General features: G+C 32.7%; 2 protein-coding genes across 2 annotated transcripts; one reads left to right on the top strand and one right to left on the bottom strand.

Annotated features, from left to right (window-relative positions):
- Positions 1-408: 408 nt before the first annotated feature.
- On the bottom strand, positions 409-5,458 carry LOC126678217 (uncharacterized). Its single transcript, XM_050373122.2, has 9 exons — positions 5,271-5,458; positions 4,684-4,806; positions 3,686-3,878; positions 3,271-3,320; positions 3,009-3,099; positions 2,078-2,913; positions 1,452-1,673; positions 1,316-1,372; positions 409-816 (listed from the first exon to the last, which is right to left on the bottom strand). Exons 2-9 carry the CDS (start codon positions 4,696-4,698, stop codon positions 682-684), a joined length of 1,599 nt encoding a protein of 532 aa, XP_050229079.1. The 5' UTR covers positions 4,699-4,806; positions 5,271-5,458; the 3' UTR covers positions 409-681.
- On the top strand, positions 5,289-12,418 carry LOC126678500 (zinc finger BED domain-containing protein RICESLEEPER 2-like). Its single transcript, XM_056105521.1, has 7 exons — positions 5,289-5,354; positions 7,409-7,552; positions 8,028-8,085; positions 8,351-8,491; positions 9,084-11,309; positions 11,415-11,588; positions 12,190-12,418. The coding sequence occupies exons 1-6, from the start codon at positions 5,289-5,291 to the stop codon at positions 11,426-11,428; spliced, it is 2,649 nt and encodes an 882-aa protein (XP_055961496.1). The 3' UTR covers positions 11,429-11,588; positions 12,190-12,418.
- Positions 12,419-13,250: the final 832 nt, after the last annotated feature.

Raw genomic sequence — 13,250 nt, 5'->3', positions numbered from 1 at the left:
GGGCCGAGTACCCAAGCCCATGAACAGGTATAGTGATGAGAGAGTATGAAAGGTATGATTTTTAGAAAAGAATGAAAATTCTTAGAGAAGAATGAGAAGAAAAAGAAAAGAAATTAAAAAAGAAAAAGATAAATAAATGGGTTGTTTCTAATAACCCTAATAAAACTAGTAGTTTTGAAATAGTGAATGTTGTTTATTTGTAGAAAACATCCTAATTGATGTCATTAATTACTCGATACTAAATTGATTAATGACTAAAAGATAAAATTAATTGATTGAAAGAAGTAATATGAACATATACATGACATTTATAATCTAAATAATTTTTATTGACAGTAAATAATTAACTCTCATAGAATTGACGCTATATGATTCATTACTGATTAATAATGAATCGTATACGGACAATTTTACCAATTAAAAGTTAATTCATGAATTAAAAACATATGGACTAGCCAGAATCCCAGCTATGACAACTAGAAATTTGGGGTCATTGTTTTCTGTGTACAACATTCACCGCACTTAGTGATGCAGACAAGGATCTTTGATATTTTGAGAAAATCAGTTGTAGGCACGTCTTAAGTAAAAAGGGGAAACTTAAATGGAATTATAACTTCCTTTTTTACAACTAAATTTGGCGTTATGTTATGATATATTATGACTGATAAATGGTTCTTCATGTCAATTCTTCTTTTTACGTATGTACCTACCACCAGGAGTGAACCTCGGATATGGATGAAGCGACGCTAGTTCCCGAATTCGGCGCACCACAGACTTTGGCAAGGGGCACATATTTTGCTTGAGCTTTTGTTCAGACTGCATTAATCACATTAGCCTTGAGTTCACCAAACAATCAATAACACAATCTATTGACCAAGTAAGAAGCAAATGAAAGTAAGCCCTTAATACTGATTCAAATTATATGAACAAAGAGCCAAGTGGTCAGCACAAGTTTTACTCAACGGCACAAAAGGAATACATAACACCAAAAATGTATAAACAGGTTTGAAAAATGCATAGCTTTTTATTTCCCATCCTAAAACAAATCGAAAAGTAAATCATGAATTAAATAGACCAATTTTCACAGTGCTGCCAAGATTCTACCAATGACACTTGAGAAAAGGGGTATGTGAACGATTAAACAGACATACACCTCTTAGTGCCACTTGGAACGTTATTTTAATCTGTGCCTTCGAGAATATTCATGTCGGAAAGACTATTCCAAATACTTCAGCAATCAATCAAAATAACAAGGGAATTAATGTCAACTCGCAAAGTGCCGAGTTCACTGTAGAAAGAAAACCAAAAGGCTTACCTCTTTCTTGCTCTCTTTCTCTACAGAGCTAGCTCTTAGAAGATTTCTCCATTTATCCTGCCATTCAGCATTCAGAAAAAATATTTCACTTGTTAAATAAGACAAAATTTCAACCTGATAAAGCGATGAGATATACCCTTAGATCTATAGGTGTGCGATACGTGGATGAGGGGAAAAATAATCTCTTTATATCAGTCCATCTCCCAGTTCCATACTGAGAAATACCATCAATCAACCTCGACACCTCAGAAGGAGTCCACATTCTTTGATTCTTTCTCCGATCAGCACCTTTCTTAGATCTTCTTCTCTTTGCACGATCATCTTTAGACTCAGATGCAGTATACTCATCATCAGAGTCCTACATGCAAAAAGAAAAAGACAGCATAAAACCAAAATTGCATTAATAATGATCGTATGGATTATAACAACAAACCTAGAAGAGCAAAATAAGTTTTCCGCTCAATTCCCGATTATTTTCAGTCTGTCAAAACTATACAGAGATAGTTGACTGCTGATGCATATAAACAATGCACAAAGAATAGTCAAAGGATACGTTTCACATGAAGAAAACACGAAAACACATGCATGCCGAGACATAAGAGATCCTGTGGCCTGCGTAGATTCAGGAGCATATAGGCCACTACAAGAAAGGAATGATAAAAAATGCAATCCATTTACACATTTAAATGCATGTGTGACCATTTACTATGAGAGTTTCGAGCTTGATTTTTAAAAGAATGCAAATGAATGAGAACTTTTTACCGAAACAGAAGGGTTTTTTTTTTGCCGTCTCCTCCTTGACCAAGACTTATATGCTGCTTGGGTTTTAGTTACTTCAAGACACTCGTCTCTTGGAGCAGATTTGAACTCTCTCACACAATTAAATCCATTCTGAGATCTAATCCTTAAGTCTTCATCATTTAAAGCAGAATTTTTTTTCCTTGCAGTCAGACACTTGGACCTCAGATCTGACAATTTTTCATCATCATCCAGTGTTTCCTGAGTAATAGTCTCAATTAAAGACGACTCCTTGGATACATATGTAGATGCTCTCTCACTCTGTTCCTCGAGAGATTTGATCTTCAAGCGCTTAATATTTTTTGAGGAAGCACCTAAACTTTTTTCTGTTTCTACAAAATGTTTCGACTTTGGAGCTAAAAATTCTTCAATAAACCTCTTAGTAGGCTTACGTACTCTCTTCTGTCTAAGAAGATTACTGATTTTTCCTGCTTGGATAGCTTCCTTCTCATTTTCATCCGATGAAATGCCACTTTCAAAATGCTTTGGATCATCAGCCAATGCATCGAGTTTTTCTGAATCACGTGAAGTCATAATTGCATCTTCTGTACCTAGTGCTTGATATTCCCATTTGCCACCGCAAAAATCATTTAGCTCACATTTGACCAATTTCTTCTCAAGTGAATTATTCTTGGATTCAGATTCTACAATAATAGTTCTTGTGGATTCTGACAATCCAGGAGCAGCATTGCTACTTCCATTAAATCCTGGAGATCGACTTTCTGAACTCGAGTTTCTTATATGTGGTCTTCTGTATGGAGCAAAATCCAGGTCAGAGATCTTTCCAGCCAATTCAACGTCTGCATTCAAAATATATTAAAGAAGAAAATATGAGATAGTTACTAGAATTTCATCTGACTGAGCTCACAAATCCATAACAACACCACAGGGTTACCCAAAAGAAAATCTTCACAGGCCCCAGAAATGTCATTTGCTGCATGAAAATCATCTACTTCATCAACCCCATCCAACAGCCCATCAAGAACCTGAAAGACGGGTCAAACACCATACATCAGAAGATTATGAGGATTATGATCCAAATAAATTATCAGCTAGATGAAACATTTAAATAGAGATAAAACAACTTGATTCCAGTTAAGCATAATTTTAACTTTTTTGATATCTCGAATATGGGACTTTGACAAAGACATACTTACTCCAAGCTCCATTTCATCTTGCCCTCGAGTGTTACTATGATTCAGTCCACCTTTTCATCCAGGAAGAAAAAGTTAAAGAATGTCAGCAAGAATTAACAGAAGAATGGAGACGGTAAAATAAAACAAAGGAAGACTCAAATCCGTGTGTAATTGTTATATGCATTTACGCATAATTTTGATTTCGGCATACTTCAATAATTACTCATACTATATAGCAGCATTTCAGTGTCATACTGGATAAGACAGGGATAAAGAGTTGAGAGTTTATAAGGATATTGATGTTCTAAAATCCAGATGGAGCACGAATTCTCTACACCGTGATTTTGGATGTTTTCTAATGAGATTAAACTGAATGTACTTCAAACAAAAAGTAAAAGCATCATTGGAAAGAAGCAAATAGCTATTAAAAAATTACCCCAATCTCTTTCTAGTCCAAAACCAAACCCATTGGAAAAATCCTCAAATCCCAAACGCTTCCATGAATTCTCTTTACCAAAAGAGAATACGCCATCTACAGAAACATGATCAGGTTTAGGATCTGCAAGTAAATGCTGCACTCTTGTTGCATCATCTTCTGATGCAGGAATGAAAGGTTCATCAACTTTTATCTAAATAAAGAAGAGAAAATGTCATGAGAAAATTATTCTAAAGGAAGAAAAAATTCAAATTTAAAACACAGCACAAGAACCTCTGCAAATATAATGAATCTCAGGTTATATGAATGACATACCAAAATGGCTATTGAGGAAAAAATGCAATACACGCACAAAGAAAGGAACAGGACAGTTTATAAGCTAGCACGCCTTCAGCCAAAGTAAAAAGCAGACAAAATGTTTTCCATAATGTAAACAGGATCCAGGAAAATTGATTATTCTTAAACAGTACAATGCTCTCTGATGGGAAATTAACACTCTTAAACCAAATACAGTTTTGTATCAGTTCATGTTGATGCTTATACTTAAAATCTCACTTTTTGTGTTCAGATATCTCAATGTAGCTATCCTTTGCAATTTATTGACAAAAGGAAGTTTTAAGTACTCATGGTCAAAAATACAGAACCTAACAACAACAACGATAACAAAGTTTAATGCAACTAAATTATGAATACACGATTATCAACAAGCAATCATGCAAAGACTCTGTAACAAAGCCTAAAAAGCAGTGGTCTGAGCATAATTGTTTTCTCCAATACAACTGAACTCCATTATATCTAGCCAATCCTCAATGTTAGGGTTCTAGCAACTGAATGCGTTCTTCGACAATAAACTATAAACTATTTTCTACTTTTTTCAGGTCCAATAATTTTGACAAACATCTATTTCCTATTTCCTGGTATTCACAATTCTTAAAGAAATAGAACGTTTATGGACTAAAATGAATTAAAATCTACTTAAAAGAAGTCCAAAAAATTACCCTTTGGCATTTCATGTTAGCAGGTCCTTACTACTCGACGTGCTCAGCTGCTTATCTCATTTCCCAGTTCCAAACTCGAACCCGCGTTGCCGAAACTGCATCAGTACACACATTTCTTCCCCTCTACGAGAATTACAAAAACAAAGAGACACATTACTCTCTTTTGACCAACCAAAAAAAAACTGTACCATTTTCAAACAATCAGCAGCATGCAAAAAAGTATTTCAATAACAAAAATAAAAGAATGCATAAAACCTAATAAATTACTACAACAGAACAATAAAAAATGACATCAGTAAAAATAAAGATCTGCTTGGATGCTGAAAATCGCAAGTTCGTGAAATAATTAATAACTGATTTTGTTTTGCAAAAAAAAAAAATCTAATCAAGATACTTTTTCTTCGTTTCTACAATATTATTAATAAAAAAACAACACAGAGACGCACACAGCACACTCATCATTTCAGCTTAAGTTGAGGTATCCACTAAAATAAAAAATGAATAAATAAATAGTTCACACTTTTTCTCGGGAAACAAACATAGAGTATAGCAGATTAGAAAATGAATAAAAAAAATAGTAAATAAACCTGAGTTATCGGCGAACCATGGAACTCCGATCTGAGAAGCAAAAGCAAAAATCTAGAGATAACAGAGGAGCAGGTGAAGATGGAGTGAGATAAGTAAATAGAACAGTAAAAAAAGGAAAGAAAGAGAGGAGATTTGACGAAAGAAAAAATTATGCTCGTGTAGCTCAATTACTGTTTTTTGTTTATTCGCCGGAATCTAATATGGATTTTCTTTTCTACTTTTGGATTGTCCGGTGAGTATCAACATCATGACAGGTGTACACACAACATTTACATAATAATATATATTGTAATTAAAATGTTACAAATTAAATTTTAATTTATTGAATTTTTATACTTATTTTATAGTTCGACTATTTTCGACAATTTAAAACATATATAGGACTCTGCATTCATACCACGTTGTGCATGATCTGACATTCTGGTAATGTCATGTACGATCAAAATACAAAAACGTAAAATATTAGAATTTGATTTGTAGTATTTTAAATTTTAGAATTAAATATTCATAAAAATGAATTTTAAAATTAAATAACTCCAAAGATCATATGTTGAAATTTAATATGTTTATATTCCTTAGAATTATGTGTAAATTATATATTTTATAAAAAAAATGAAATATGATTATTTGGTTAAATGTTAAATTTCTTTGAGTTAAAAGATCGGGTTGTACTGAGGCTCGAAACATCAATTTCATAAATATCCTTAAAAACTCTAACCATTTAAATTAAATCTCACTAGCATGTAAAATAAATTATTATTTTAATTCATATATTGGTTTTATAACTGGATAATATAATTGAATGAGGGAATAATTTCTGCAAAATTTATTTTTAGATCTATGTATTGAATATATAAAGTCCTCACACTTTATATTAGGTCTTTCATATGATAAATAATTTCTCTCTTTTTATTTCACTGATTTATACTCATATTAATTTTAACTTTAGGAGGGAAATATTATATAAAAAGATAAATTAATTTTCCCTTCTTTTAACTGCAACAGTTAGGTTTACAAATATGTTATGTTTTGTTTCAATCATTTTTCACCCTTTTCAGATTAGAAGTTAATAATTTTATTGTATTTTTATTTGTCATTTGTTTTGATATATTTGACAATAGATAGTTGTCCTTTTAGATTTTTTAGATCATTTTAATTAATATTTTTCAAATCCGTCATTTTCAACAAAACGACTTTATAGTTTAATTTATAAAATAATTACTAAACAAGTGACTTTATAATATAATTTAGACAACATTTAAACAAATGACTTTATTAAATGTATAAATCTTCATGCTTACAATTTAAGATAAAAGGGATACTTTCTAATATACAATTTTAAATAGATGGACAAATAAAAAAAACAAAAAAGTGTAATATTAGAATATAATCTAACATAAATCAATCAAATTAATATTTAAAATTAATTGTGGTTACAAACTAATGAATTTTTTAGTATAATTTTTTCATGGTTTTGCTTAAACTTAATATGTATTTAATCTAATTTAATTAATTAAAATAAAAAAATACACATTGAAGTTTTATTAAACTTGAATTTATTGTATAATCATCTTGAAATAATAAATTACAAATAGATAAAATTTTGATTAAACTCATAGTAAGAGTCAATTATAATGAAATTGAAATTATTTTATTTATATTAGTGCTAAGATATATAGGTCATTTAAAGGGTTTATATGTATTTTTATTTCAAATTTTAGAGAAAATACTATAATTTAAAGCTTCTAATTTATATTTCTTCTTTTTTATTTTTAAAATAAAAGGTAAAATATTTAATAATGTTTGTTCAGTTCTCCTATTTTCACTTTTCTCATTTTCCATCCTTTTTAATTTAAGATTCAATAATTAATAAAAATAGGATCTAATTTAATAGAATTCAGTTTACTTTAAAATTCAAAATAATTAAATTTGAATTAATTTTATTTAATTATTAAAAGTTAAATAAATATTCTTAAACTGAAACTAATCAAACTTGAATTAAGTAACAGTGTAGATTCGTTAATGAGTTGGCTTATGTGTGTTACTAAACTTCAAGAGAAGACGAAAAGAAAGAAAAAAAAAAGGTGGTTATGAAGGTTGGTCCAATTGGTTAATTTTGTCTGGTGCCGATTGAAAGTCAGTGGGTGCGCCCACAGGTTTAGCCGGTGATTTCATTTTCGAAATTAGTGACTGGTTATGGGCTCGAGGTTTCACCCTACGTTTTATTATGGTTGCCAAATCATTAACCAATCATCTCATGCAATGTGGAATTATGACCTACGTCTGCACGTGACACGCCAATGCGTAACTTTTTTCTTTCCTTTAACACCTTCAAAGTTCATAGTAGGGGTGAGCATAAACCGAACCAAACCGAGAAACCGGACCGGACCGAACCGAAATTGACTTTGGTGCTCGGTTGTTTGGTGATTCGGGACTGATTTGGTTTGAAAATAAGGGAAGTATGGAGTTTGGTTTATGATTTGGTTTGAGGGTTTGTATAACCGAACCGACCGAAAAACCGATTAAACCGAGAAGCCAAAACTACGTCGTTTTAATTTCTCCCTAATCTACCCTAAAACGACACCGCCTACCCCTGCATATATAAACCACCTTATAATTTTCCCTAACCCTAAAATCATTTACCCTCTCTTTTCAGATTCACTCACAGCCTCTCTCTCTCGAACTTTCCTCTGAAAACCCTAACCCTAAATCATATTTTCTCTCTGATTCTCTCAGTTTCTCACTGATTCTCTCAGTTTCTCACCCTGATACAGTCTTCGTTTAGCCATAATTTGTGTATTCATCAACTGTTCTGTGCTTTTAATCGAAGAAAATGAAAAGTTTGAACCTTCGATTCGATCCTAAACGAGATTAAACTAATCTCTGAAAGTCTCAGTATCTCACTGAGTTTGTTAAAGATTATGTGAGTATATGATCGATTATCCTCTGTCATAGAGGTTTAGTTTCAATATTTATGTTTTAGGTTTTGATTTCTGCCCTATTTGATTATTTTTTTTCCTTTTCATGTGCAAAACGTGGGATTCATGCAATTATCAGGTAATACATCTCTATTTTTCAGTTTGTTCTTGTTCTTATATGGTTGTTTGTTCTGATTTTGTGATTATCTCTGTAACTGATATGATTTATTTCTTTCCTCCATGTTCTGAACTGGGGATTTCTGGAAACTCCTTCGGATTTGGCTTTGATTTTATAAGAACAGGTAATTATATTTTAGGGTTTTTATTTGTGAACTAGTTACTAGTTACTTATTTCTTTGTCTTGATTTAATCTAATGAATTTTGTCTTTTGCTTTGTCTTCATGGCATGTCTGGCTGTCTGCAAAAAATGAAAAGATTCACTCACTAAGTGAATGAGTGAATCTTTTGTGGTGGAAGCCCTTCACTGTCTGTTGGATTCGTGGCCCCAAATCTGAGACTCAGTGACTTGAATCACTTGATCTAATACCTAATTTGCTTACCTATTGCTTGGATTGCATCTGCTGCTGGGTATGTGCATTCCTTCTAATGTATTTAATTAGTAGTTATAATTGTATGGTGGATTGGTTTAATGGTTTGTATTCTATGATTTTCTGTGTGTTTGTTGGTTTGTACTTTGTATGATCTTAGCCTGTCATGTTTAAAACATACAAAATGAAAGTGGTTTGGAAGCTATTAAGTGATGCCTCATGCCTCTGTATTGGTTCAATGTTATATTTTGGTCAATTGTTGTCTTCTGTGCCTAAATAAAAGTGATTTTTCAAGAATGAAATGTTTAAAACTTAAAATGAAAAAGTGGTTTGCTATTTATCTAAGTGAATAAGTGGTTGCTTGATGCCTCTGTATTGATTGAATGTGGTTCTTTGCTCACACAGATGTCAAACCTTGACCAACAGCAAGTTGCTCTTGTTGATGTTGAGGGGGTTGATGGCTCATCTCCTGAGTTACCCCCTTCAACTCAGCAGGAGCAACCTGTTGCTGCTGCTGAGGGCTCATCTGAGCCTTCTCAGCAGCAACAAGAAGATGCTAATCCTGCTGCTACTGGAGGTAAACCAGTTGATAAAAAACGTAAGCAAATTCCTGTTAGATCTAAAGTTTGGGAGCATTTTGAGCGCATAGTTGATGAATATGGCAAATTACTTATGGCTAAATGCTTGTATTGTGCAAAAATATATAATTCTGACACTAAAGTGAATGGGACTTCCACACTTAGAGCCCACATTCTTGCATGTCTTAAGAACCCTCATAGTAAAGATACCAGACAGACCTTGTTAACTCTACAACCTGTTTCTGCTAGTCATGATGAAACTGAGGGGAAGGGAAATTTGGGGGTTTGGAAATTTAATCAAGATGACATTAGGAAAGCATTGTCTTATATGCTCATTGTAGATGAGTTGCCTTTTAAGCATGTAGAAGGTATGGGGTTTAAGAGATTTATGAGTGTTGCATGCCCAAGGTTTCACATTCCTTCTAGATGGACTGTTAATAGGGACTGCTACCAAATGTTTCTTGATGAAAGGTTGAAGTTGAAAAATATTTTGAAAAATGGGAGTCAAAGAGTTAGTATCACAACAGACACATGGACTAGTATTCAACGTGTTAATTATATGTGTGTTACCTGCCATTGGATAGATAATGATTGGATTCTTCATAAAAGAATCATTAATCTTGTACCTGTTTGTGGGCATAAAGGGGACTACATAAGTAAAACACTTGAAAATTGCTTGCTTGATTGGGGTCTTAAGAATGTTTTCACAGTAACTATGGATAATGCTGGTAATAATAACACTGCTATTGCTGCATTTAAGAAAAAAATGATTTCTTGGGGCACTGATGTTTGTAAATGTGAATATTTGCATATGAGGTGTATAGCACATGTGATCAATTTGGTTGTGTCTGATGGTCTGAAAGAAATGCATGATTCTGTTAAAAAAGTTAGAGATTGTATACGTTACATTAGGAACAGTCCATCTAGACTTAAGAAATTTAAAGACCTTGCTGCTGCTGATGATAAACTTGGCACCAAAAAGTCCTTGTGTCTTGATGTTGCAACTAGGTGGAACTCCACTTATCTTATGCTTGACACTGCTTGCTTGTTTCAATCTGTTTTTGAGAGTTATGAAGAATCTGATGAGAGTTTTAGGTCTGATATGGCTGAATGCATTCCTACTTTTGTTGATTGGGAAAATGTGAAGAAGTTTGCTACTTGCTTGTCATATTTCTATGTCACAACTTTGAGAATATCTGGGTCTTTGTATGTCACATCTAACATGCATTTTCAAGAGATTGTTGACCTTTCTATCATGTTAGATGAAATGCTTAATAGTGAGGACCATCAGATTATTCTAATGAGCAGAAAAATGAGGGAGAAATTTAACAAATATTGGGGTGATCCCCAGAAGATGAATAATCTGATTTTTTTTGCACATGTTTTTGATCCTACCAGTAAAATGAAACATTTGTTGTTTGCTTTGAAAGCTCTATTTGGTCCTGAGCAAGGTCTTAAGTTATTTGACACTGTGAATGATAAGCTGACAATCCTGTTTGCTGAGTATGAAAAGGCTTATGTACATGGTGGTTCATCTGCTTATGTTAGTCTTAGTCAGTCTTCAGAGGCTGTTTCTGCTCAAACACCAATCCTGCCACCACCTGCAAAAAGACATATGTCCCTTATGAAGGCCAAATTTGATGAGCAGAACAAGGGTAGTGATTCTGGTAGTAGGAAATCTGAGCTGGAATTGTACCTGAGTGAGGCTACGGTTGAGAATGATGATGATTTCAATATTTTGAAGTGGTGGAAGCTAAACTCAGGGAGATTTCCAATCCTTTCGAGGATGGCTCGAGATATTCTTGCTGTCCCTATCTCTACTGTTGCATCTGAATCAGCATTTAGTACTTCTGGAAGAGTACTAGACTGCTTTAGGAGTTCTTTAACTCCAAGATTGGTGGAAGCATTGGTGTGCACTCAGGATTGGCTTAGAGCAGAAGCTTGCCCTTTGGTGATTGAAGAGTGCCTCGAAGAATTGGAACCCTTTGAGCAAGGTTATGTCCTTAAACTAACTTTTATTTATTATTTGATTTGTAATTTCTTTTATATTTAGAACTATCTAATAGTTTATGTTCTTGTGTTGTTGGTTCCTAATGCAGGGTTGCCCAACTAAGAAGTTGGACTCTTGCTCATTTTTGCTTTTGTGGCAACTTGGTGTGGAAGCCAATTTTGCTGTTGTTGCCTAATGCTGCCTGTTGCCTAAAGCCTGATGCTGCTTGTTGCCTTGGTTGTCCCTGTCCCTATACAGAAAAGTGGTGGAAGCACTTAACAAGGTTTTGAAAATTGCTTTACTGTTTTGCTTTACTGTCTATTTTAAACTTGTCTATTTGAAAGAGTTTCTCTCAAATTGCTTCATAATCTTTCTGTTTTGGTTATAACTTATAACCTATGAATCTTCTATTACTTTTAAATTGCTTCAAAGCTTTCTGTTTTGGTTATAACTTATAACCTATGAATCTTCTATTACTTTCAAATTGCTTCAAAGCTTTCTGTTTTGGTTATAAGTTATAACCTATGATTCTTTTATTGCTTTCAGATTGCTTCTTAAACTTTCTATTTTGGTTATAACTTATAACCTATGAATCTTTTATTGCTTTGAAATTGCTTTACTGTTTGGTTTTGGGCTATGATGAAGCTTCCACCACTTCAAAAATCTGATAGTATATAAGGCCTTGACATATTTGCATGATGAGGCTTTAATTTAGCCACCATGTGGATTACATCGCCTTATAAAGATGTGAAAACCTTATTCTGAGCCCCTGTTTTTAAAAAAATATTTCATTTTTCTCTGATTTTAAAGTGTAAATACTTCTTTTTCAGTATAAAATATACTCTTTTCAAGTTTTTCAATTAGTTTTAATTGCCTCAATTCAGGAAATGTTCTTGTTCTGAATTCTGTGATTCTTCATTCCTGAGCTCCTGTTCTGCTTGGGTGCTGGAAATGGCTATTTTTGAATGCTATAGGCCGGCAGTGTGCATAATATACTGCATAGTTCAGTTATATTTTTTGATAACTTTCACATATAATTTAATTTTTGGATGAATGTAATCTATATAGTTCATTAGTTTTTGCTACTTAAGTTATTTTTGGATGAATGTAATATTTAGCTGTTCATTATTATTTTTGCTAATTCAGTAGTTAATTGGATGAATGTAATATTTAGCTGCTTAGTTTTTACCTTTTGCTAATTCAGTTAAGAGTAGACTTATGAATTTGTGAATTGTGATGTTATTTTTCATTATTCAATTTTGAACTATTGTTAATTATGTTTCATTATTCAATGTAAATGAATTTTTTTGAAATGAATGAATTTTTCCTTGTATTTTTTAAGGCTTTATTGAATGTGGCCCAAAAAATAAATGGGCTTTTTAAATGGCCCAAACCGTTTTAAATAACCGATACCGAACCGAACCGACCGAAATTTTCGGTTAAAAAATATTTCGGTGTCTGGTGAAAAAACAAACGGTCCGGTGTCTAAATTAACTAACTTCGGTATGACCGGTTTTGAAGATTCTGGAACCGAACCGGACCGAACCGACCGATGCTCACCCCTAGTTCATAGGTCTCTTTTTTATTTTATCATGTCAAATCATTACCACATTTTTTTTATTATTAAAAAATAGGGAGAGTTTGTGAAAAGAATTAAACCCACAATTTTTATATTTTACTGCTCAATGTTTATACCAATAAGCTACAATTCATTGGTACAATCCTTTTATTGAACACGAGTAGTTATTGGTATTTCATATTGTCTTTTGATTTTTTCTCAGAGTATTACATGTGTTAATTGTCTACTCCCTCCGTCCCGTAAAGATAGAAAAAGTAGCTCTTTCACAAGAATTAAGAAAGTAGTTAATTATAGGTAATTTGTGATAATTTTCCTAAATTGTCCTTTTAATTTCTTTAAGTAAATCATAATAAATTAGTGATTCAC

This window comes from Mercurialis annua, linkage group LG4, assembly GCF_937616625.2.
Source record: "Mercurialis annua linkage group LG4, ddMerAnnu1.2, whole genome shotgun sequence".
Classification (NCBI taxonomy): Eukaryota; Viridiplantae; Streptophyta; class Magnoliopsida; order Malpighiales; family Euphorbiaceae; genus Mercurialis; species Mercurialis annua.
The sequence above is the reverse complement of the archived record's forward strand: the minus strand, read 5'-3'. Positions and strand labels throughout refer to the sequence as shown.